The sequence below is a fragment of the Mobula hypostoma genome, chromosome 2 (genome assembly GCF_963921235.1).
Source record: "Mobula hypostoma chromosome 2, sMobHyp1.1, whole genome shotgun sequence".
Classification (NCBI taxonomy): Eukaryota; Metazoa; Chordata; class Chondrichthyes; order Myliobatiformes; family Myliobatidae; genus Mobula; species Mobula hypostoma.
Genome location: NC_086098.1, coordinates 102,401,630 through 102,429,020, shown reverse-complemented (window position 1 = coordinate 102,429,020; position 27,391 = coordinate 102,401,630). Strand labels below are relative to the sequence as shown.

The window sequence follows — 27,391 nt, the reverse complement described above, 5'->3', positions numbered from 1 at the left end:
TTCACGCACACAAATAGTTCCCCAGCCCCAGGACAGACCACGCCTCGAGCCTCCGTTGGACTTGCGGACGAGCAGACATTGGCCTACGACTTCCCCAGTGGATTCGCAGACCCAGGGCTTCGGCCATTGGGCCTCAACATCTGGACTTCCAATCAATCTTCAGGCTTTGGTCTTTGGTATTAACTTCAAGATTCTCCAATAACAGGACCCCAAACTCTTGGCCTTGAATTCAGAGTCTTTCTAACGATGTACCCTAAACGCTAGGGTTGCCAGTGAAGTGACCTCAAACTCCGGGCTCACCAACTCACGTAACAAGAGGGTCATACCTCAATGGAGAATACAGCTCACTGCAATCATGACTGGAAGTTACCCCCTGTAAAGTTATCCCTCTATAAGGTTACCCCTCCCTCCATAGTTCCAGGGATAAAAGTCAAACCTTTCCATCATCTCATTTATAAAGCCATCCAGTCCTGGGAACATTCTTATGATTCTTCTCTGCACATTTTCGAGCTTACTAATGTCCTTCCTATAGATGAGCAACCAGAGCTACACACGGTACTCCACTCCGATTTGATATCCCCCACCTGTAGCACTCAATGCGTTGAAGATGAAGACAAGCATGTCTAACACCATCACCACCCTGTCTACCTTGCACTTGTCCATGTTAGGTTCAAACTGTCATTTCTTGAGCCATTTCCCCAGCTCCTCTGAATCCTAATGTAATCTTAGATAGCCTTCTTCTCTGTACAGCTCACCACCAATTTTGCTGTTATCCATGAACTTACTAAGTATGTTAACAACATTGTTATCCAAATCATTAATATTGATGACAAACAGTGCCAGACACAGCACCAATTCCCTACAGCACACCACTAGTCAATGGTCACAAATCTGCATAACAATTCTCCATTACCAACCGCTGATTCCTCCCAGTAAGCCATGGCACAGAAAGGACAAAAGGAGCGGACAGGGGGGTGAGACCAACTTGCACGATAACGTAGTGGTTAGCATAATTCCATTACCGTGCCAGTGAAATGGGTTCAACTTCTTCGCTCTCTGTAAAGAGTCTGTACATTCTTCGCATGACTATGAAGGTTTCTTCTAGGTGCTCTGGTTTCCTCCCACGATCCAAAAACCTATGGGATAGTAGGTTACTTGGTCACGTGAGTGGTGAGGGTTCGTTGGGTCTGTTACCATGCTGTATCGCTAAATAAAAATAAATAAATAACTTATACATAGAGCTGGTACAGACTGGACAATCCAAATGTCCAGTCTGTGCTGTAATCATTCTGTGATACATGATGTTATTGAAGAATAAAAGGACATTAGAGCATGACCTTCTTCAATCATGTACTCAAAATGCTAGGCACCATTTTGATTTACTTTCTGCAGCAGAGTGCTTCAGCATTGCAGTGTGTCCTCAGTTCTGATGAATAATCTTCAACTGAAAACATTAACTTTTTTCTCTTTCCACAGACACTGCCAAATCTTCTACTAGTTTCCAACGTCATCGTCATTGTTTTTATTTCACATTTCCAGCATCTACTGTTCTTTCACTTTCTAATACCTGAAGTATTTGTACATTTTCATGTGACTGAAAAATTTTCATTTTCACGTGTTTGTTCTATACTTTCTGGATGCCTATTGTTTATATGTGGTTTCCTCCCACATCCCAAAGGTAGGTTAAAACATAAAAAGAAAATGCTGGAAATAATCATCAGGTTAGCCCACATCTGCGGGAAGAGAAACAGAGCCAACCTTTCAGATTGAAGAAGTTCTGACAAAGGGTCTTTGACCTGAAACTCTGTTTCTCTTCCCACAGATGTGGCTTGACCTGCTGAATATTTTCAGCATTTTCTGTTTTTGATTTAGATTTCCCACAACTGCAGTTTTTTTTCACAATGTCAGTAGGTTAATTGAATTCTATAAGTAATGAGTAAAGCAGTGGTAGGATATGCAAGAAAGTGATAAAAATAAGGGGAGAACAAAATGGTATTCATGTAAATATCACCTCGATGCTCGGCATGAACGTATTGGGCCAAAGGTTGTTTCCATTCTCTATGCTTCTAAGTAGAGATTGAATTGGGGAAATTGATAGAAAAAGCTAAACACAGATTCATTTGTTATTTAATTATATTCATTTATACCGTGTGTTTTTATATTTTAAATGCCTCTGTATTTTTTGAAGTTTTAATTTTAAATGTGCAGCCCCCTCACCGGACTCAAACGGAAACTTGGCTGGTTGCTGGCCCCACTAATGGCCACAGGACTCAATGGTATAAACAATAGGCATCTAGGATTGGTATGATTTGGGGTTCAACCGAACAGGAACGTCATGATAATGAAACATCGATTTGAGTGAATGCTGTGTAAATACTGCCCATACACAATTTTTGGGGTCAGCAAGCCATAGCAATTTGTACATCGCATAAAATTATAAAGCAAGTATAATTACAAATTTCAGCTTTTTTCGAACAGTTAGTAGGAAAAAGAAAAGGGGAAAAAAATAAAATGACCTATTACAATTAAACCAGTCTAAATGTTCACATAATGTTGGAGCTCATCTTGAAGTTGTCTTTTTACCCATGTGCTGGACCCACAGTCCATGTGAAAGCACCCACCACATTCCAAACTTTGCTCAAAATCTATCTTGAACAAATAGGCTCGAGAGAGAGAGAGTATTGGCCCTTCCTCCTAGGAGCCATTCTCCTGAACAAAGCACCTAGAGCAACAGGGGCACTCCTTCCCACAGCATCTTCAGCCACCTTCCCTCCTGTCCTCCTGTCCTACCTTCAGCTCCTGCTAAAAAAAGACCACACACTCCACCAATGTCCATCACAAATTTCTCTCCACCCAGCTTTCTCTGGAACTTCTCCTATTTCCACCATCCTGACTGGCTGACACAGAACTCCCAAGTTGAACATCATAGCCCCTTGTCTTTAGCTGAAACCCAAACATGCTATCAGCAGGTCACACTGTTTCTACAGAAAGCTACTAAATGAAATATGCTACAGCATTAGCTGCAAAAATCTTAACCAGGGCATTGCAAAGGTTTTTTTCTGAAACATTCAATGGCAGCTTAGCAGATAATGAGCCAGAAGTGAGACAGTGATTGAAAACTATTCTGTAAGTGCATCAAATGCTTACAGAGACAACTCTTTTGGTGCAGTCCACCACCTTATTGCTCTAGGCCTGGTGAGGAGGTAGATAGTTATCTCCCAGCAGAAGACCATAATCTGGGGTTATATTGGAGCAACAGCATGTCACACAAGGGAAAACAGCCAGCAAGTTCCAAGCAACAGAAAATCTTCCCCATTATCTCATTTTCTAGGAATAACATTACTGGGAAGTTTTGGACAAAATCTAATATTTTGCATTCTTTTCCTTTGGTTTTAATCCAGCTAAACTTTATCTTCTTGAATTTAGCTTTAGCAAGTTTAAAAGCAACATATTTTTCTGCCAGCAATATTTATAAAGTCAGGAATGTCTTTATGATGTGCAGTGCTTACATTTGAATTCTTATTTCAGCCTTGATGTATAAATAAATACAGATAATTCTTTCCCATTTCACTCTGTCATTTTAGGTGTTATATAATCTCAATTCTCTGACATGAGATATCAACAAGATGACTTGTGTTGTGGGGTTGAATATCATACTTTCCTTGAATTCTAGCCCAGTCTACTTTCAAGAAATCACTTGCATTCCTTTGTGAGGTCAAGGCAATAAAATCTGTCAACAAGCAAATTACACAAACAGGAATGAATGTAATCTCTACCTTATTAGGGAATCTGTGAAAAGGAGGCTATGCAAAGTAAGCAGTAGGTAGATTTAAACTGAGCCAAAGTCGCTCATGTCTTTTCATTTCATGAAACCATTTTCCTTTCTTCTCTCGTGGACATTGCCAGCAAGGAGAGCATTTAGCATTATTTTACATTTCCATTGAGAAGGTGACATTTTTCTTTATTTTTCAGGGCATTAGCATGGGCAAATGTTTTATTAATACAAACACAGTATGAATTAGGAACAAAAAATAGAGCACTGAGCCCCTCAAGTCTATTCTGCCAGTTAGGTTGTGCCTTAACCAATTGCACAGTACTGTAGCAATTTTATGAATTGTACTGTACTGCTGCTGCAGAAAAAAACACAGTTCATGACATATGTGAGTGATGATAAACCTGTTTCTAATATGGGTCTCTATTGTGGACTGAGAGTGGGAAGGGGGCAGGGAGGGGGAAATCATGGTTGGAAAAAGAGGGAGGGATGGGGCAGGAAGCACCAGAAAGCCATACTGTAATGATCAATAAACCAATTGTCTGGAATCAGACAAGTTTGCCTTGTGTCTGAGGGATGGATGTGTCTGCACGCATGCTATTCACCCTGCCTCAGCTCTTCTTCTCTGCTACCTGTCCCACGCCCCTCCCATGGCACACTGCCCCTTGCTATTTCCAACATCCTTTGCTTCTGACAAATTTACAAACTCACTCTCCACTCCACGTTGACAAATACTGCATTGTGCTAGTCTTGGGCACCTTGTTATATGTATATGCCTAATACCTTCGTACTGTACTGTAAGCTCAAGTCCACATTCCAGCTTTTCCACAAAAACTTTTCTTCCCTTTCTTATCAATATTCTGTAGTTAGATCAGTAATCATACTCCTGACATAATCCAAACCAATCAACTTTGAGGAAGTTGTTGATGACTAGGCTTATCAACATGGAAGGTGAACTCTGTTTTCATGTTTTTTGACAAATGTAAACGAAGAAAGATGGGAAGAGGATCAAATGAGCCTGATTCTGTGGTGTATATCCTATGTAATCCTACATTTCAGTCTGCTGAGTATTGCAAGCATTGTCTGTTTTGTTTTACAATTTCAGCCTCTGCAGTATTTTCCTCATATGTTGGCGCATGGGTGAGGTTGGTAGCGCATTGACAACGCTTCCATCATTGTGGAATTGAATAACAATATTTTGCTGACAGAGAAATTATCCAGATTATCACAGCAGGATAGAAACATTCAAAGCCATTTCTGGACAGATGCAATGCCTCGTTAATATGCTATCTCTGTCTCAATGTGGTATTCAAACTGTGATTTCCATTGGGAAAGAAAACCTAATGTTGTGCTTGCTTTGAAACCATGAGACAATGTCATAATGCATAACATTCAGTGTGAAAAGTCTGAAGCTGCAGCGACTTGACCCATCAACTCCATCATAAAAATCAAGTACCCATCTGTACTGATCCCATTTTTCAACACATAGTCTATAGCCTTTCCTGCCTTGGTGATTCAAATGTTCATCTAGATAATTTTTAAATATTATGTTGGTATCTGTTTCCAACTCTGCTTATTCCTGATTCTAGCTGCTAATGAACCCTACTGAAGAAGAATGTAAAGAGTCAGCATTTAAGAGGTTAAAATCCAATATGGAGATGCTTAAGTAGCTTGTAAATAAACAACTGCCATTTTGAATATATATACTGAGAATATATTCTTTTTATATACTCAGCATATTATTATACAGTGTATTTACAAACGCATTGCAACAGCATAGTCAGATAGCTAAGTTGAAGTTGTAACGTTGCCACTGTCATTGGCTTCCTAAGTTGTTTGGCGTATGATGCATGTTCAGGTCTACCCACAGCTCCTGATTACACTGCACAATGTCCTGTTGATCCAAAAATCCTCACTAAACCATGCACCATCTTGCACTCAATCCACAAGTTTATCCGTACAGATAAAAATAAGGTAAATGCAAGATATCTGTGCATCTAACCTGCAGGTTTGTACAGTAAGATGTGCTCAACAGGTTTCAGACATGTACCCACATGTTTTGAAACCATTAATTAACAGGACCGATACTACAATTAGTAATAAAGTAATATCAACTTATTTATTTTCTTCTTCTCAGTTCTCACAAGATGTGGCGGTTTGAAGAAAGTAACAGGGTATTTTCAGTAATCTGGAAACACAAGAATCTGCAGTTGTAGGAATCTGGAACAAAAGAAAAAGTGCCGCTAGATGAACTCATTGGGTCTGGTAATATCAGTAGAGGGGAATGTTCAAATGAAGAGTCACAACCAGAAGCGGCAACCGTCTATTTCTCTCTGCCAGGCCCACTGAGTTCCTCCAGCAGCTGGTGTTTTTATTCTCTCATTTGATAAATTGATCCATTGTTTTGCTTCCTTTCTGTGTTGTGGTTCTATGCAGTAGTTTCAACTGCGTGGAATCATGTCTGATGTTAACAAGATCCATTCAGCTACTCCCAAGCAAACCGAGGGGTGCAGCAGTGCTTCAAGAACTCTTGCTCTCAGAAATACCTTAAGGACACTATGCTGACATATTGAAGAAGAGAAGTAACAAATCAGAGCAACAATTTTCAGAAGAATAAATAATGTATAAGTGTTTGTGTAGGATGAGAGATAAATGGTGGCTATGGCATTGTAGCTAACACCTCTACTCTTCTTCAAAGTATTTCAAACTCAATCCATGTCAAAGAAAGTACAAAGTTCAATGTAAATTTATGATCAAGGTATGTATATGCCACCAAATACAACCCAGAGATTTGTTTTCTTGCAGGCATTCGTGGTAGAACAAAGAAGTACAATAGAATCAATGAAAACCTACACACAAAGACTAACAATAACCAATGTGCAAAAGAAAACAAACTGTGCAAATGTAAAACAAAACCATAAATAAATAAATACTGAGAACCTGAATTGTAGGGTCTTGAAAATTGGTTCATATGTTACAGAATCAATTCAGTGTTGTGGAAAGTGAGGTTATCCTTGCTGGTTCAGGAGCCTAACGGCTGAAGGGTAATAACTGTTCCTGAACCTGGTGGTGTGGGATCTAAAGGTCCTTCCTAATGGCAGCAATAAGAAGAGAGCATGGCCTGGATGGTGGGGCTCCTTGGTGATGGATGCTGCTTTCCTGTGGCAACACTCCATGTAGATGTGTTCAATATTTATATAACACACACTGATTTTATCCTGTCCCAAATCACTTTACACCCAATAGTGAATGCAGTTTTAGTCCAACGGCTGTGAATTGAGTGGAGACATGGGAGGTTGTAACATGCAATATATAAACATAAAGATAAGGCATTTTCTTTCTTGCTATCAACTCAGATTCAACCACTTAGAGTAAAAATATTAATTTCAAAAAATGCATAACATACAATATAAAAGTAAACAAGTTTGTTGCAAAACCTTGTGGCTTTCCTCAAGAACTAGGTGAAGGAATAAGAGAATGCTTCCTTCCAGTCATAATTCGGTATTTATGTACTTTAATGATAAGGGGAAAATACTATTTTCAACGTTACAGGAGTTATAGCCTGTGCCTCTGATGTAAATAACTGAACTGTCTTTATCTAAACATCTATTAACAATTCCCATGCCTCCAGTAAATGCATCCTCACACACAGTTCATTACACCATAGGGAACCTCTGGCTGATAACAGCACCAAACCCCCTAGCTCAGAATCATTAATTATCACCACTGCACTTTGTTATTGATCATTTACTGGACTAAATAGAAGACTGCCCCACAAAAAAGTGAGAATTATTTCTTCCCTGTGCAGGTAGCTCTCTAACTTTGCACTCCCTGCTAATGTATGTTCAAAAATGAGCTGCTGCAGGAAATCAGTAGGTCAGACAACATCCGTGGTGGGAAATACTGTTGGCCATCGATTGGGTTGAGGCCCCTTATCTGGACTGAAAAAGTAGAGGGGAGATAACCAGTATAAAGCAGTGGGGAGGGGGCGGTTGTAGGAGAAAGTTGTGGTAAGCGATTTGTGGATCCAGGTGAAAAGGGTTTAATTGACGGTTGGAATCAGGTGGGGAAAAGAAGAGTATAAATAGCAAAGGGGATGATAAAAGGACTGTGGAAAAAGGCTGCAGATTGTGGAATTTAATAAGAAGGGAAGGTGAAGAGTGAAAGCAGGGGGAAGGTGGGCCAATAGGAAGAGTTGGCAGGGATGGGGGGAGAACAAGGGGTGCATTGGGGAGAGTATATATTGTATCTCTGCTAATTAATGTATTTGCTCCATGTAGACAGCACCAATTGCAATCTCAAGTCAGGGGTCCACAGTCCTTGGTGACTATTACCTATGTAATGCTTTCTTGTTCTTAATGACAGCCTGCACTTCTTAAACTGGATTGCACTACAACAGATGCAGACAAACTTTCTGGAACTCATTTCTTCCTGGGATACATTAAACTCATGATGATAAAGGTTGATGCAAGGACAAAACTGAACAGGATTCTTTGCTCAGAAAACCAGAAAGTGGATTGTGTTTGGATGGAGGTAAGGAATAAGAAGTGACAGAAAACACTTGTGGGACAGATTACATGTTGCTCTGAAGAACATGGTATAAATCAAGGAATAAAATGAGCTTTTAACAATGTTAATGCCATAACGAGGTCGTGAGTGCAAAGGAAGTTTAACCTTTAGACATATTTGACATAGCAATTTGGCAAAAGTAATTTGAAGACCGAATTTATAAGTGTAATATCAAGAGAGTTTCCAGGAAAAGCATAAAGGGAAAGAAAACAGGGATCTTGTCTTTTTAGTTTGAGTTGATGAAATTCTTTTGTAAAAATAGATTAAATGTTACATTGCAATGGTGGATAAGAATTAACATTCCACTTACTGATACAGTTCATATTTCTCAACAACTTCTCCAATGAGAAATGAAAATCTCCAGATGAAAATTGATCACTCTGGATAACTAAAGAGGGTAATTATAAAATTAGTTTTTAAAAAGCTGACATTTACAATGTTGCCAAGGCAAATATTAAGCCAGAGAATTGGGAAAGTTTTGGAGACTGGAAAGAATGACTAAAACATTGGATAAAAAGTGAACTAAACAATGAGAACAAACCAGCAACGAATATAAATAAATAGTAGAAACTGCTCTTCATCTCCAAGAGGATGAATATTGTCTGTAATTCTGATCCCTTTGAAGACCAAGGAAAGAGAATAGATAATATTTAGTCATGAAAATAGAAAATTGGAAAAGATATGAGGTTATTTTCTTTGGTAGGAAGATTAAAATATGTCAATATATTTACAAATGAGGAACTTGTTGGAATTGAACAGGGATATTTGTTGTATGCAAATTATGAACAATTAGCAAGTGGGTGAGGCAAACAAATGAAATGGCTAATACCTTCTTGTCCTTTATTGCAAGTGGTTACAGTAAAAGAAAGAATATGTGGAATCAAATAGGGCTTTTTTGAGACCATATTCAGGATCTTGTTGGTCACCTGGTCCAAGGTTGGATCACTGGAATAATTTCTCTCCAGTGAGTTGACTAAAGTGCACGAGAATGAGAAACAAAAGTGTTGAAGCTGAAAGAACTCTTTCCCTTGCTGAGGTGTTTAGAATTAAAGAAGCTTCAGGTTAGGGTAAAGGATTAGCCATTTAGTACAGAGAGAAAGATTTGTTTTTCTCAGAGAGAAATTAGATACATGGAGCTTAGAAAAATAGAGGGCTATGGGTAAGCCTAGTAATTTCTAAGGTTAGGGACATGTTCGGCACAAGTTTGTGGACTGAAGGGCCTGTATTGTGCTGGAGGTTTTCTATGTTTCTATCTTTAATTTTTCACTTCTCCAGGGAGTGGTGTGTGCTCCATTGCTGCCTTCATTCAAAACAGAAGTCAGAAGATCGTGCTCCAAGTAAATCAAATAAGTGAACAAACAGGGAAGTAGAGTGAACTCAGACCATAAACACAAGCGATCCTGTAGGTGCTGAATATCCAAAACAACACGCACAAAGGTGCTGGAAGAACTCAGCAGGTCAGGCAGCATCTGTGGAAATGAATAATGTTTTGGGCTGAGACCCTTCATCAAGACTGGAAAGGAAGGGGGAAGATGCCAGAATAGGAAGATGAGGGAAGAGGAAGGAGGACAAGCTTGAAGGTGACAGGTGAAGCCAGGTGGGTTGGGAAGGGATGAAGTAAGAAGCTGGGAGGTGATAAATGGAAAAGGCAAAGGGCTGGAGAACAGCCTGGAGATAATTCTGCTCTTCAAGATTATTGAATGCTGGAGTAAATCTTAAAAATATCTTCCAGCAAAAGTAAGTAAAATATCAATGATTTGAATTGAGAGCCTATCAGCTTTCTCAGGTGAATGTAAATACATTATTTCAAAGAGCACCATGAAAATATTCCCAGGATACTGGTCAATAATGATCTTTTGATCAACATAACAAAAGTAGATAATCTTGATCATGATCACAGCTCTAATTATGTGATCTTGTTATCCACAGCTAAGGTGTTGTGTGCATCATTTCCATGGCTACACTCTGAAGGTGTTGCATTACTAAAATCCTGTGGATATCTAAAGGTTGTGAAAGACATCAATGAACATATCTCATAAGTTTTCATTCAAAATTGTCACAGCTAATCAAATCACAAGTAACAAATAGAGATCTTGTAAAGCATACTTTGCACATATTGACGTACATTAAAACTAATTTTTTCCATGCAAGTGTATTTCTTTGGTCCAGTCCCTGTTAATACTTACAAATGTTCTGAAGAATATTTTTCTTCAGAATATTCTTCGGAATATATCTTCAGATATAAAGATATCTTTCTTCAGAAAGATATTCTGAAGTATATCTTTGCATTTCAGTTCAGCTAACTTTCCTACATCTGCTTCACCAAAGGCTAACATTCTAAGTCCTCTCACACAAGAAAAAAATCAAAAGAAGAAATAGGCCCATAGCTGGCTTTAGCTGACCTTCAGGGGTTAACAGCTGAATATAGAGTGTATTTCCAAGGGAGAACCTTGCAGTGTCATGGCATAATCAACATTCTGGCTAACACATGTTACCCTGTTTGGAATATAATTATTTACAGGTATTTGAGCAGGACAAATGATGTGATAAAATTCAATGCAGGAAGACTAGCTTGATTGTGGGCTGGGACTGGGAGGGGCGGGGGAGGGGAGAGTGAGTGGAAGTAGTGGAGTGTTATGAGTAATGAATACAACATGGGGGTCTGCAGCTGAGCTGTGTGATTGCCTCACCTCTCATTCCCATTAGGCCTGATAAATCAAATCTGAATATTCCAACAGAATTATCACAAATGTTAGTCCTTTCACCTGAATATCATTCTGTACACCCAAAATAAATCATAGCACAATGTTTTTTAAAATTGTTCTCCCTCGGAATATTCTTGAGCATTTATCATGTCTGCCATCTACGAGAAGAAATGATTGTATGTGTTAAAGATGCATGTTGATTGAAGTGATTATCAGCCTGAGATAGCGCCTTGGAACCCAGCTGATACCAATAAAACCGTCTTTAAACTGACAAACGTCTCTTCCTGTGATCAATCTTCCCAATCCTTTTCTGCTATGTTTTAGTACAATGCTCAGCTCATGTCAAACAGTCTTGAAGACTAATGTGGCAGGTTGTTGTGAGCTTGTCCGGTGTACAACAAGCTCTAGGAGAATGATAATGCCTGATTTTATTGGGAAGATAAGGTAGATATTGGGATGGTTCCACTAGTGAGAGTATTTTGAAGAAAAAGAGATAGTTACAGGTTTGGGGGTTGTCTATTAAAATTCTAATGCATGGGAATTTATTTTTAACAGAGGGTGGTGAAACTGGAATTCTCAACTCCAGACTTGTGGAAGCTAGATTGTTAGAGGTATTAAAGAGGACATAGATTAACTTTTTTTTTTAACTTTCAGAGTTACATTAAGCTGGCACAGAAGATTAGTTGAGTCCTGAGGGTGGACATAAGGGGCCCAAAGTCACAGAGTTGTACAGCTCAAAAGAGTGTCCTTCAGCCCACCGAGTCCATGCCAACATTTTGTCGTCTCTATACAAATTCTATTTGCTACATTCATCCTTGTGCTTCTATTGTAGGGTAACGTAACTGTTGGAAATGTACATAATTCACAACCACCCACATTAAATTGGGGCTTCACTTATAGAGGCTGGTCTGACATGATGTCGTAATTATGTAAAGTACTGTGAGCACACTTTGTGTTCAGGTTTTGGAGTTCAATGAAGTGTGTTACAGTTTTTCTTACACATAAAACTCCTCACTTCGGTTTATTTGCAAAAACTCACACTATGTCTTGCCTATTTAATGCCTGTCTAAATGACTCTTAAATATAGTGATTGAATCTGATTCCACTACCTCCTCTTTACTACATTTCAGATAGCAACCAGTATCTGTGCAGAAAAAAAATCTCCTCAGATCCTTTTTAAAATTCCTTTTGAGTTTAAATTTATGTCCTTTTCTTTTTTGCTGCCCTACCACGGGAAAAATTTCTATCTGTCTATCTGACTATCTGTCCCATCCATGCCTCTTACCAAGTCACCTCTCAGCCTCCTTTACCCCAGGGAAAACAAACCTAGTCTACTGTATCTAATCTCTCCACCTAGCTGATGTCCTCCAATCCAGCCAACATCCTGGTGAATTTCTTCAACATTCTCCAGCTTCACCATATCCATCTGATTGTATGGCTATGAGAACTGCATTCACAGTTGAAGCATCATCTAACCAGTAGTTTGTAAAACTGCACCATATTTCTGCAACTTTTATTTTCTGCCCACCGGTCTATGAAGACAAGCATGCCATATCGCCCTATCTAATTTTCAGGGACCTATGGACTTGAACCCACAGTCTCTCTGCTCATCAACATTCTTTAGCATCTGACCATTTATTTAAAAACATAAATAAAGTAATTTATTATCTTTGTCCTACCCCTACCTTACTTCCCAAATGCATCACTTTATACTGTTGCATTTAATTTCTATCTACCAATTCTCCGCCCAGCTTTCCATTTGATCTATATCGTATTGTGGCCTTAGACAACCTTCTCACTATCCACACCACTACCAATCTTCATGTCATCATTTGAATCACAACTCCTACACTCTAAGTTGGTAATATATATCACAAACAAGCATCCAGCTCCAATCCCTGTGATACACTGCTGGTTACAGAGTTCTACTCGGGGAACCATCCATCTGTCACTTCCCTCTGCCTTCCACAACCAAGTCTATTCCTACTGTAAAGGCCTGCATGGAAATTGGCCCTTAAGTCCAACAGGTGCATGCCAATCACACCATCCTCTCTGGCTAGTCCCTGTTCCTAGCATTCGGCATGTAACCCTCCAAGCCCTTCCGTTCCACGTACCTATCCAAACGCATCTTAGGTGTTGCACCTGTACCTGGCTCAACCATATCCTCTGGCAGCTCATTCCAGGTATTCACTAATCTCTGTGTAAAAAAATAACCTCTCAGGTCGTTTTTAACTCCATGCCCTCTGGTATCCGTGTTCTCTAGTTTTGGACTTGCCAACCTTGGGGAAAAGACTATTAAAGTCCATCCTATCCATATCCCTAGGAGGTCATCCCTCATTCAGGAGAATAAAGATTCAGCGTGGCCAACTTCTCTCTTTAACTCAGGACCCCTAGCCCTGGCAGCATCCTTGTACATCTCTTCTGCACCCCATGAAATTTGACAATGTCTTTCTTATAAAAGGGCCTCAACAATGACTTATCCAACTGCAACATAATGCCCCTACTCCTAAAGTTGATGCCTTGATTGATGAAGACAGTGTACTAAACAGTTTCTTTACCATCCTGTTTACTTGTGTGCTTGTACTTACAGGGTCCCTCTGTTCCAATACCCTTATCAGTGTCCTGCCATTCACAGTTTGTCTGCCCAAAATGGATCACCTTGCATTTACCTAAGTAGAATTCCCTTTGCCATTCCTCAGCCCTTCTCCCCAACTGATCAAGATCATTCACATTCAGCAAGATCTCCTAATTTAGTTTCATCAGCAAACTTGCTAATCAAGCCATGCCAATTCATATTCCAATCACTTACATAAACAATGAATAACAGAGGTCCCAACACTGACCACTGGGACATCACGCTAGTCACAGGCCTCCAGTTGGAGAATTGACCTTGAACCATCACCCTCTACTGGCTGTCATCGTGCCAGTTCTGAATCGACCTTGCTAGCTCCTCCTAAATCCCATGCAACATAACCTGATCAGCATGCCATGTGGGACCTTGTCAAAGGCCTCACTAAAGCCCATATAGACAACATCCACTGCCCTACCTTCATCTATCTCCTCCAAAAGTTTTATTAGACATGACCTCCCACCTGCAACTGATATCAGGCCCTCTAGCCTGTATTTCTCTGATATGTCACTGCTACTCTTCTTGAACAATGGAACAACATTAGCCACCATCTAGTCTTCTGGAACTTCATGAATGGTTAGCAGCAAAGAACATCACAATTTCTTCCTTGACCCCCTATAAGGTCTGGGGGTGCGCTTACACAGTCTCTGTGGATTTGCCAACCTTAATGTGCTTTAAAGCTGCAAATACCTTCTTCCCTGTAATAACCATATGTTGCAAGATCTCTACTTATTCCCCTCATTTCTTTGGCATCTATAATATTCTCCTTAGAAAACACCGAGGAGAAAGACATTCCCTGCAGCTCAACACATAGGCAGTTATGTGCTCTTTAGAGGACCTGGTCTCTCTTATCACCTTTTTACCGTTACTATTTGAAAAACCTCTTGGGATTATCTTAAACACTGCCTGTCAAATCCATTTCCTACTTTATTTTTGGCATCCTGATTTCCCTCATAAGCCTGATCTGAAACTTTTTATATTCTTCAAGAGATTCATTTATAAACACAATGTATGCTTCCTTCTTTTTCCCAACCAGGGCCTCGATATCTCTCATCAGCCATGATTCACTGAACCTGGTATATCTACCCATCACCCAACAGGAGCGGGTTGCCCATGAACTCTTGATATGACTCTTTAAAATCCTCTCACTTGTCCACTACTGTACTCCTTTTCTCACTGTTGCCATCAGGTAGGAGATACAGAAGCCTGAAGGCACACACTCAGCGATTCAGGAACAGCTTCTTCCCCTCTGCCACCTGATTTCTAAACAGACATTTGAAGCTTTGGACACTACCTCACTTTTTTTAATATACAGTATTTCTGTTTTTGCACATTTTTAATCTATTCAATATACATACAGTAATTGATTTACTTGTTTATTTATTATTGTTTTATTTTATTTTTTTTTCTCTGCTAGATATGTATTTCATTGAACTGCTGCTGCAAAGTTAACAAATTTCACATCACATGCCAGTGATAATAAACCTGATTCTGATTCCAAAATAGAGTCACCCAGTTGACCCCAGCAAAATCCTGCATAATGCCTTCAAAGTTGATTTTGCTGCATTTCAGAACTTTAAAGTTCTATCTTTTCCAGAGCTACTTTAAAACTAATAGAATTGTGTCACTGGACCCCAACTGCCTCTTCAGTTACATGGCCCACCTCATTCCCTAAGAAAAGGTCCAGATTTACTCCTTTTTGAGTAGGTTCCTCTATGTATTTTGTTACATATCCCGTGAGCATGATGTAATTATCTTGTGAGCAATATGTCATTATCTCGTGATGGGCATGATGTAATTGTCTCATGACCGTGGGGTGATGTTATGTCACGTGATGGCATGTTCCAAACAGTATTTAAACAAAGCCCGCCAATGTGACACAGTTCTCATTTTTACTTTTAGTGCAGCATAGTTGCCGGTCGGATCACCACTGGTTTTGTTTGTTGCACATTTATTTTTCTCTTACAGTCCAGTATCGGAGAGTGAAGATATTACCAGAGTTATCCGAGCAAAGGATTGGGTAAAGTTAATGTCGTTCAGCGTCTTGGGAATGATCAATCTTTTTGAATTCGTTCAGGAATCGTGGCTTGCACGTTTGAGTTAAACCCCTGCAAGGTCAGGAAGGTTTGTGCAGTCACCACCCTCCAGTCAAAAGGTCAGTTCCTGTATTTCCTCGCGATTCCTTTGGACAAGGAATCTCTGAGCTGTGGACGGCAGATTCGTCATTACTTCGAAGGATCATTGTTTTGGGGAAGTCTCTCCTTAATGACTGTATAAATCACATGGACTTTTGAATTTACCACTTTAAGTCTGTGCATGGATGAGAACTCGTTAAGAACAGTTTATATGTTTGACTGTTTGTTCGACATAGTTGCCTAACTGTTAACTTCCGGTTAAGTTAGTCATTCGTTTACTTTTTGATGTTTTGAGCAGAGGTTAATAAATGTCGTTGTTTGTTTATAAACCCTGACTCATTTCATATCTATTGTTGCTGGACACATGACAATTTACATGAGGAAACCAACTTGGACCATACAAATTCTGTCCTGTCCAGGCCCTTTGCACTCTGAGTGATGCTGTCAATACTGGAAAAATTAACATCTCCCATTAGCACCACCCTACTATTCTCACAAGTACCTACAATTGATCGACACATCTGCTCCTCCACTGAGTAATGGGGTTATCTAAACAATAGTGCTTCCAAGGTGACTACCTCCTTCTTACATCGAAGTTCTACCCAAGAATATACTCTCTAAGCACTGTTATGTCCTCCCTTATCAAAAAGGTAACTCTCTCTCACTCTTACCTGTTCTTCTGTCATGCCCGAAGCATCAGTATTCTGGAACATTGAACTGTCAGTCCATTTTCTGTTATTCCAGTCCCTAGATGCAATGCACATCCTCAGTGTGTTTGTCTCACCTGCTAAACAATGTGCATGGAAACAGATGGAGTTTAAAACAGTGATCCCATCTGCCTCTCAAAACTACCTGCCCCTCCACCTGCATACATATTGTCTGCAAACTTTGCATTAAAACCATCAATTCCATCGTCCAAATCATTACCATATAATGTAAAAAGAATCGGTCTCAACTCAGACCCCTGTGGAACACCGCATCACTGGCAGCCAACTAGAAAAGTCCCCCTTTATTCCCACTCTTTGCCTCTTGCCAATCAGCCAGTAATTTATCCATGCTAGAATCTTCTCTGTAATACCAGGGGTTCATAGGTTGTCAAGCAACTTCATGTGTAACCCCTTGTCAAAGGCCTTCTGAAAATCCAAATACACAACATCAACCATTGTCTACCCTGAACATTTTCTCATGTTCTTCTTCTCTCACACAAAGTGTAAAATTTGAAGCTTGTAGGCTTTACTGCCTGGGACCTGTGATACTCATTTCACGAACCATCAAGTTATGTCCAGCACGATAACATCCCACATAACAAAGCCCAATGCTCCACTTCTGCCAGAATCCAAGTAAGTCAAAAGGAATGCAGCAACCCCACTGACAACTGGCAGAATCCAGCTTAGTGTGAGTTCAGGGATCACAACGTGCTCCAAACAGCAAATGAAAATGAACAGGAACCATGCAATCTCTGGAAGGTTGAAATAAAATGAAAACAGAAAATGCTGAAAATACTTAGCAGTTCAGGCGGTAACAGTAGGTGTTCCATATATTTTCAGAAAGGGCGCATTATCTCTTTCTACGCATGTTGCTTGACGTGCTGAGTATTCCCAGCATTTTCTGTTTTAATTCCATGCTGACACACGGGTGCATCTGAGTTGACTGATAACTATTGTGTGAAAAGATTTGCAACTTGTCCATCAGCCTCTTCTTCTATACTACATGGAGAAGAGTTGTTTAGAATGATATGGGCCAACTGCACGGAAATGGGACTGGCTCAAATAAACACCTTGGTCAAGATAGATGAATCAGAATCAGGTTCATTATCACTGACATATGCCATGAAATCTGCTGCTCGTGGCAACAGTAGAGGGTAAGATATAAAAGTTACTGTAAGATGCAAAAATAAATAAATAGTGCAAAAGACAGATAACAAGGTAGCATTCATTGGTTCTTGGTTCTGTTCAGGAATCTGGTGATGGAGGGGAAGAAGCTATTCCAAAAACAATGAATGTGGGTCTTCAGGCTCCTGCATCTCCTCGGTAGTAGTACTGACAAGATGTCACGTCCCAGATAGTGAGGGTTTTTCATGATGCTTACCAACTTCTTGAGGCTTTGCCTCTTGAAGATGCCCTTGATGATGGAACTGGATGCGTCCACAATGCTCTGCAGCCTCTTATGACGTGTGCATTGGAGGGTCCATACCAGGCAGTGATGCACACTACCAAGCAGCATTAATTGATTTTCACTTCTCCTTTTATTTGGATAGCTGGCTTGGGTCTGCTAAAGGTGCTGAATCAGTTCCAATACTAAGTCTGGTGCATATATATGTCTGGAGACATATTTAAAGGAAGAAATTTATTGCACAACTTGCGATGTCATATCTCCCTTCAGAATGTTGCAATTACTAAATAGGAATCCAGTGACTTCCAATGCATGTGTGTGAAACTGATGGTATGGATCAAGTGCTGACAAATAGATGCTGTCCCTTAAAAAGGACAGTTAATAATTTCCATCAGGAGCTGCTCTTGTTATAAGTGTAGGGTAGAAGTATGATGCTATTGGCCAATGCCCACCTCCATGAATTTTCCACTAACTCCCCACAACTAATCTGCTCCCCAACCTACCAATTGCAAGACATATTTGCAGACTGACTGAAAGTTGTTTGGACTAATATGACCAACTTGATCTCCATCATCAGCATGGTGTCTGGCTGCATCCTGTTCACTTTACAATAGGAACCATATTGGGCTAATTTCCTCTATCTTCCACAGCTTATGTTTTGTTAAAAGAAAAATAGGGAACACCAGTTATATAGAATCAAGGGAGCTGCTGAGATGAGCTAAACCAGAAAGTCAAGAATGGATGTCATTGACGTGGGTTTCTATAACAAACAAATTTGGAACAAAAAGTATTCCACATTCTGTTAAAGAATGTATCTGAACAAGCCCAAAAACCCTGACTTTAATGTGGTGAGTTTATCAGGGAGTATTTGACAACGTACATAATATTTGGATCTTTAAATAAAAGAGAAATGTTTACCAGAGGTCTTGCCAGTCTAGTGAATGAGAAACATTAGAACAGTATTTTTAAATTGTATGTAAAAAAAGCTGGCACCCTTAGCCAGTAATCTTACCCTTGTATCCGATAGGGAATGGAAAGATGTTAATACAACAGCTTGTCTGGAAACTACTTCCAAAATTTACTGAGATTCTTTCCTCTGCCTCTTAAACTTTTATTGTTTTACATGGCTTTACCACAATGTTTACATATTAGGACTTGATAATTAGTATACAATGGTAAATGCTCCTTAACCTTGTAATTCTCAGGTACCAGAAATGTGATTAATCTTTAGCAGAAACTTTACATTGGGATAGATTACAAATGTCTAGTGTTCGCAAAATAATTTGTAAAAGTAAACAAAATTGAAACTTCTTGTTATGGTGAGCTTTTTGTTAGTCTTTTTTAATGATATAATTGTTAATTACCTCAACCTAATACACTATATTGGAACAATCTTCTCTGAGTCTTAGCCTGCAGGTCTTACCTAGTTTTATTTTGGCAGGAACCTCTGTTGAAATGGTGTCAATGGCTAAAAATTTTTATTTCAACTAATTTCCTATTAGGTTTGATTGATCTGCTGCCAACACCTGAACAAAAGATTGGGACGACCATGCAGGAATTAAGCATCTTAATATTCTTGAGCAAGAATAAGTTTAGCTGCTTGAATTTTCAAAGCTTAATCTCTAACATGATGTTATCCTAGTCTATAATGTATCTCTATATTTTTATTAAGTTAGGGTAACCTTTAATTTGTACAATGTCAATTTGTTTAAACCTGTAATTAAATGCACTTTGGTGGCCTTACTTTTTTTTATTAATAACTGCTTCACATTGATCAGGTACTTCCAGGAAATGATGATGAACATTCTCAAATCCCTTTATTTGCTATACATCTATATGCCTTACACAAGTTTATCCATGTTAAAATCCATTTGCCTTATGTAACTTAGCCATATAATCATTGCAAGTCCCTTCCTTAATCATTGCCTTCTCACGTGTTTTAAATTAATTCAATAATACTTTTACAGATACAATAGTGATGATGTTGGGGATGGCATTAAATAGGAACTTAGAGTGATAAGAATACAACTCTAATCATGGATGTCCATAATCTACACATACAGCATAAAACATAGAACATAGAACAATATAGCACAGCGTGGGCCCTTCAGCCCACAATGTTAATGCTGACCTTTTAACCCACTCCACAATCAATCTAACCCTTCTCTTCTACATAGCCCATAAACTTCCATTTTTCTTTCACCCATGTACTTCTCTAAGTCTTCTAAATGTGCTTTAGATCAGAGAATTTAATGTATTATCTGCAGATTTTCTGTAAACTAAGAAGTGGTGTATGCTCTTGAGCTGTAAGGATGGTACTCCTTAGTCTGTTTGACAAGTTAAGCAGATGGCACATATATGCAGACACACCGTAGTTTAGATAAATTTATGGTTATACATTTTGGTGGTAAAATCAGAAAGGCAGATTCTTTTCAAAATAATGAGAGATTTAGAATGGGGTGATCCAGTGAGACTTGGGTGTCTAAGAGCACTACTCAATGAAAGTAAGCATGCAAGTATAGCAAGCACTTAAAAAGGCGAATGGTATGCTTGCCTTCATAGAGAGAGGAACTGGGAATAGAAGCATAGGAGACTTTTGCAGTCCAGGCCCTAGGTGAGATCACAACCTGTGGGCTGTGTGCAGTTTTCATCTCAGTATCCTTTTCAAGTCTGTTCTTCCAATGGTAGGAATTCAGATGATTCACTAGACTGGTTCCTAAGATCGCAGGACTGGCATATAAAGAAAACTTGGGATGATTGGGCTTATTTTCACTAGAATTTAGAAGAATGAAAGGGAATATCATTGAAGCTTATGAAATCCTGATGAGTTTGGACAGTCTAAATGCAGGAAAGATGACCCCATGATGACTCAGGACCTGATGAAGGGTCTCTGCCTCAAATGTTGACTCTTGTTTCCTCCCTATAGATGCTGCCTGACTTGCTGAGTTCCTCTGCATTTTGTATGTGTTGCTCTGGATTTCGAGCATCTGTAGATCACTTATGTTTATGACCCATGCCAATATTCTACCATAACTGGCATCAGTTTTCAGTCAGATTAATGGTCAGTATAATTTTGAAGTTCCTTCCCATGGATGTCTTAGGTGAGCTGAACAGCAAATCTGTTCTCCAGGGATGGCAAAGGCAGAACCATCTGTAGAAAAACCAGAGTAGACTATAACGGAGAGGAAACTAAGAGCAGGGTTGAACACTAAGGTGATTTCAATATTAGATGTTATTAGACCTATAAATGTGCTAAGTAAAGAGAAGTGGTGGCTTTCACTGTATTGAAAGCTACCATTTCAATACTCCATCAAGGTTGAGGCTACGTAGCATCCACCCCAGGACCAACAGATTCAAAAACACTTACTTTCCCCAAGCAAGAAGGCTAATCAACACCTCCACCCAATTACCCACCCCACCATGCTCTCCACACATCCCACAAACAACACTTTATCACTTCTTGTCAGTTACCTTAAGTACAGACACTCCCGTGCCTAACATCACTTTATGGGCATACAGTGTATATAAGCTATATTAGGTAGTTATATTGATTGTATTCTTTATCTTATTATGCTTTTTATTGTGCTGCATTAGATCTGGAGTAACAATTATTTTGTTCTCCTTTACATTTGTATACGGGAAATGACATTAAACAATCTGGAATCTTGTATTGTGTGTGAAGAACTAATGAGACAGCATTCATTGGGTAAGTAGAAAGAACTTGAGGCACATCGATGTGATGATTTCCATCTGACTGTCTCAACTATTTATAGCTCTCTATTCTGTTCTTCGGCATTATAGTCAATGTGCAGGAAAAAGACACAGGAAATTAATATACTTTTATATTATATTTTGTAATTGGCTGCTTTGGTGTGGCATGAAATTAAACTCATTGTGGCTATTATTAGATTTTTGAGGATGAATTAGTGTTCAGTGTTGGGAGAAAATAGAAAAATATGAATTAACACTTTGCTCAACATCAAACTATTATTTTAACGGGTGTAACGTATATTTCCATTTCACTTCTGTGTGCTCTCCAAATCCTGACAAGGCAGGTATTCAATGTCTTAGCATTCCTTATTGCTCTTGAACTGCAGAAAATTCAAAAACATCCATCATGCTCTGGATTGAAAGTTACATAGAGACTAAACTGGATATAGAACCCCACATAGTTTCTATAACATTCTAGTGCTACCATGGTACATTGCTGCAAAATTTAATGTTCTTCAAGGTGGGAAGTCATGCTTCATGCTTCCAGAATGGGAAGATGAACAGTTCCCTTTTCTCCATCTAAACATCAGAAGGATACACAATGTTCTACCAAAATGTCCCATCCAAGACATTTTCTGGACTCCTTACTACCAATCTAGAGACTCTTTCAGGATCATACACCCTAGAATCTGGACTGAGAAGACATTAACTATTTCACAAGGAGATCTAAATTAGAAATAACCTGTCCTGTCAGAATGTTTGCAAACAGAATAAACAATTCTAAAATTTTCATTATCCATTACCAGTCTAATTATGTTCCACAGGGACAGTTACCTTGTGAAGTGGATGCAGGTTTTCCTGGGGTTGGGGTCAGACCATTCAAATACATCAGAGACTCAGTAAAGAGACTTTCAGCTAGAACATAGAACAGTTTAGCAAAAGAACAAGCTCTTCAGCCCATAATATTCATGTCAACCATGAAGTTAATTCAAAATGCACATCAGCTTGCACATGGTGTATAGCACTCCTTTCCCTGCTTGTTCATGTGTCTGTCTAAATGACTCTTAAACATGACTATCATACCTGCTTCTCCTGGCAGCACACTATGTCACCCACTATGACAATCCTGCTGCATTTACAGCTTTCCATAATGTGCCTCCTCATCTATCCCTTTTTCTCCCATTGGCTATTGGCAGGCTGATAATATAACCCTCACATTGTGCCACAGTGATTGCACCTTTCTCATTCCTGAGCTCTACCTATATTACTTGAATGGATGTGCTTTTCAGGATGTCCCCACTAAATGAAGCTGACGCGTGCTCCATCATTAATGAATCATACTATAGTGCCCAATTTTGTGAATATTTATAAATGTATTGATGGTGCTTATTCTCCAGACATGGTATACTTCATGAGCATTAAATTTACCCTCACAGAAGAACTGAACATTGTTTTAGTCCTCCCAGAAAATGTAGTTTTGCACAGTTAATTCCTTTCCCCACCTTTACCACCATTAGCACATCACCCACAATGCCAACACTACCCAGAATAGGATTGTAAAAACAAAAACCTGTTTAATTGTAACTATATTTTGAAACCAAAACATTCTTTCTTCACATAATAAATACATTATATGCACATGTACTTCAAATGCCAGAATTATGTACAATATAAATAAATCTAACAGGAAACACTTTACAGGATCATGGGGATTAACTATACAAATCATAGTCCTCTATATGAATACACAAAAGAAACTTGGCACCATTTTACAAATTGTATTCACATCAACATATACTATAATGCTACCAACAACTGTACATTGTAAAATGTGAGGGTTCAGGCAGAATTTAGTCGGAACAGAAACACCTCCAACAGATTTTCCAAATCAGGACATGAAGACAGAGAAAGCAAGGCAGTCTCCATCTATCTGGGTTCAATCATCCCACGTTCCTGAAAAAATAGAAATTCAATACTGTTCAGAACACCAAATGCCACGACTAGTGCTTTAAGGGCTGTTACATGGTCCAGGTTTCCTGACATGTGATTTCTTGTCACCCTTTGTGCAGTATTTTGTGACCTGCTGTAGCTTAGGGTTGATAAAGCAAGTCTTTGTTTAGTTACTGAGCTAGAAAGAAATTAATTGTGTGAGAAATTGAACTCGCGGTTGAACAATAATTTAATCGCATACATCTCGTTCCAGTTTTAGTTCAGAGTTCCAGTTTTTTTTTGTTATCATTGGCAGTTCAATAAGTCAAGCTTTCTGGGCTTTGAACGTAGCTGTGATCTCATAATTCATGTACTCATTTATTTACAATCCCGTCTATTAAAACAGTGATGGAACAAACCAGCAACTGTACAGTTTAAAGGCAGAACATCTGCCAAGACATGGAGGTAGCTGATCAGTGGAACCTGGTAAAATAAAAAAACTAAAATAAAGATATTCAATAGGATCTTTTTTTAATTGAAAGCATCATATTCTCAAGCATATTTTTGATTGCGTAAAGGAATATTGGTGGCATGGTCCAACTCATTTGCTTCATAACAGGAACTCAACATAGCTTATGTCAGGCATGGAAAATCAGCTGCTGTTAAAACCAAAATCCTTCAAAATGCTCCTCTGATCCTTGAATATAAATGGCTTTGTAGATTTTACTTAAGAATCAGAAGTCTGTGTACAGCGTACTAGCTAACAAAAGGGATTTCCTTACGTCAGTTAGTCCCTACGTCCTTCTCAACACATACTTGCTTCCTATTATGCCAAATTGAGTGGACACTCCTAAAGATAGAGCATATTATTCCCAAGCACCAGCTAATAAGCTCTGTTCCCAGCAACCAGGCAGTCCTGTCAATCAGGCCAACTGTTTTAAAAGAAAAGGTTTGGCAAATTTATCACAAGGTTGCTTAATGGAAGGCAAATCATAACTTATCAAATATTACAAACTGGACTTCATATACGCAGCAAGGTGTGCGTTGAAAAACTTGACCGAGATTAGGTTTATGAGTAACCCTTCACTTTATAATAGAGGTGAAATTCTCTTTGAAAATGTATTTTGCAAATACATATTTAGGCGTGTGTACCTATGGGAAGTAGAAACATGTGGACAGGCACTTGTAATAGGAACAAAAAGAAATAGAATTGTTGATGCAGGTCTTTCAATATCTCAAAAACATCCAACATCAGCAAAAAAAACCTTGCAAAATATATACATAATCTGTTTTTACATGTTGTTCTGAGGCTTCCTTTGCTAACTGATAGAACCACACAGTGCTCTCCATGAAGGGAGTCCAGCAAAATAAAGCAACTGTCTTGTAAAACATGTTAAATGCCTCATAAAAACCTGCTGTGCGCCACATGTCTTTGACGTAGTTTCGATTTCCTCAGTTCACTGCATTTGTTTCTCTAATTGCAAATGGGAAGTTTGTTACCTCATAAATAAACATTTTTGAACCAACTGAAACATGATTAGAGGCTGCATATTAATTTCAAGCCCAAACAGCAAACAAGACTCCATTGCTCGCATGAGCTTTAATTTTAGGGATTTTATGGTTGAAAGTTTTCATAATTCCATGTGAACTCTTGTCTGTTCAAGCATGATGTTGCCAGTACAGCATAATTCAGCTATTTAAATTCAATAGTTCAGTTATTAAGACATACCAATGTGTGTACTGATACTACTGGGTTCTGTCTTTTGTCACTAGTATGATATGTGCATATAGAGTGCCAACTTTGCACTGTGCTCTGGTTCCTTAATTCAATTCCATTTATCTCAATCGAACTGAAGTTCAGAAATAGAGTGCTGTGGGTAGACAGTGCTACATTTCCTGTTCACCTTAAGTGACCAGGAACAAATTTATTTTACAGAGCCACCTGCCAGCCCACTGCGTTGCCATCACATCACTATTGGGCTGTTCCGCTAAATGCAATTCCCACTCTCCTGGTTTATTACAGCCAACACCTTATTTTGTTAAGGAGTTACTCATGCAGGTTTAGAAGGCTATATTATTTACTTTGTTCTTAACTTCACTGCCAGATTTCTCAACTTTTTTAATATTTTAGAAAAACTGCTAATTGAATGTTCTGAAATGCAAAGGACAAAAGGAAACGATGCCCTGATTGATATTTAACTTCGTTGCAATTGATTAGTCACTTAACATGGATTATATTCTGTGCCAGGGCAGAAGCAGGGATGAATTTATTTTTTTTGCACTCTGCGTGAAGCAAAATTGTAAATTGCTTGACAAAGAACACAGGTAGGATTTTGCTATGTCAAGCAGAGAGGAAAGCTTCCCAATTAAACCCATCTCCCTCACCCTTTTAGTGATTAATCTTTTCTACCTTGCAGTGCATTTGGAGTAGCGGCACACAGTACTGTGAATCAGTTCCCAAACATAGTGGATCAGTAAACCCGGTTTAGCGCTTATAAATGCGTGCTGGCACTCAGAATATAACTGCAGCTTCAACATTTTCTTCATGTCCAAATTGCTGCATTCTTTCTGCTTACTACATTTCACCATAAACTATTACAATGAAACATCAGCTTCCATTGGTGATAATAACTGAAGTGCCCTTGTGTGCATGGGTTGGGTCCTGTTGCATTCGGAAGTGAGAAGTCACATCAAAGTGACTGCCATTGCAGCCCAATGAATAGTTTTTAATGGCTTCAGTATCATACAGATGCTCAAAGGCATAGCCAGTCAGTGCGTATGGATGCTTATCGAAGTACTGCCGGTGATGGGTGGAGTAATAGTTTGGGGAAGATGTGCAGTTTCCCCCTGTTTGATGAGGGGACAAGTCAGAAGGGAGGTAGTCCTTACCTAAGGCTACATTTGTCTTTGAAATTCTGTCAGAACTTGGGCTGCTTATTCTGGACAGTGAAACTGGACTGCTATTATATTCATTCTCATGAGAGCTCATGATCTTGCCTTCTCTTTGCTGAAGGTGGTCACAAGGAGAGGTGTTGGTCATCAGAGGGGCACGGCACACAACACTGGTCATCTGTTGTTGCTGGTAGCTCACATTAAAGCATGCGGTGTGGACCTTGCCCATACCGTTCATAGATTGCAGATGTTCTGAGGCAGTTTTTCTCATTTGCAGCCTGTTCTCCTCTTCTTTGATCATTTGCTGTGTTGCTCTAATTAGAGTCTCAATCTTACTTGGCTCGTGCGGACTGCTCTGATACCTCTCATTGTGGTATCTATCCCCCGATTCACTGGCAGAGCAAGGGTCTGGTGAACTGACTACACTCTCTTCATCCCAGTGTCCTCTTCCTGCATTAAAGGACAAAAAAACAGCAAAATATATCATTTCTCCATAATAAACTCAGATAGCAATAAAGGAATATCAGCTAAAGAACATTTAACACCAAAAGGAAGTATGCTTTTTATTCTTTCTACTATTTTAACAAATGTGCTAAATTATTTATATTAAAGTAGTGGACATGAAATATTTATCCAGTTAACTCACCAACAGATGTTCAAATATGCTTTTCCTGAATGCATTTAACCCAGTGAGGGTCTAATAATTAGTGATATGTCACCTGAAAGGTAGGAGTTAATAAGGGCCAGATTTTTCTCTGCTATTTGATACTACCATACAAGCAGAAGGCTGCCTCAACATTATTCGAGAGAAGACATCTGGTCTCAGAATTGCCTGGAGTAGACCATCTCAAGATGAACTACCATCACTAGAATGGTTTCTGCCACCTCAAGGTTATTGTAAATATGTCAATTATTGTAAATATTGATGTGCAATCAA

General features: G+C 39.1%; 1 protein-coding gene across 2 annotated transcripts in view; it reads right to left on the bottom strand.

Annotated features, from left to right (window-relative positions):
* Positions 1-23,287: 23,287 nt before the first annotated feature.
* The window catches only part of sim1a (SIM bHLH transcription factor 1a), a 73,192-nt gene continuing 69,088 nt past the window's right edge, over positions 23,288-27,391 (bottom strand). For both annotated transcript variants that reach the window (XM_063071977.1, XM_063071985.1), the window contains one exon: positions 23,288-26,904. In XM_063071977.1, the coding sequence (XP_062928047.1) occupies positions 26,171-26,904 (734 nt within the window). In that variant the 3' untranslated portion in view covers positions 23,288-26,170. The remainder of the gene's footprint in view (positions 26,905-27,391) is intronic.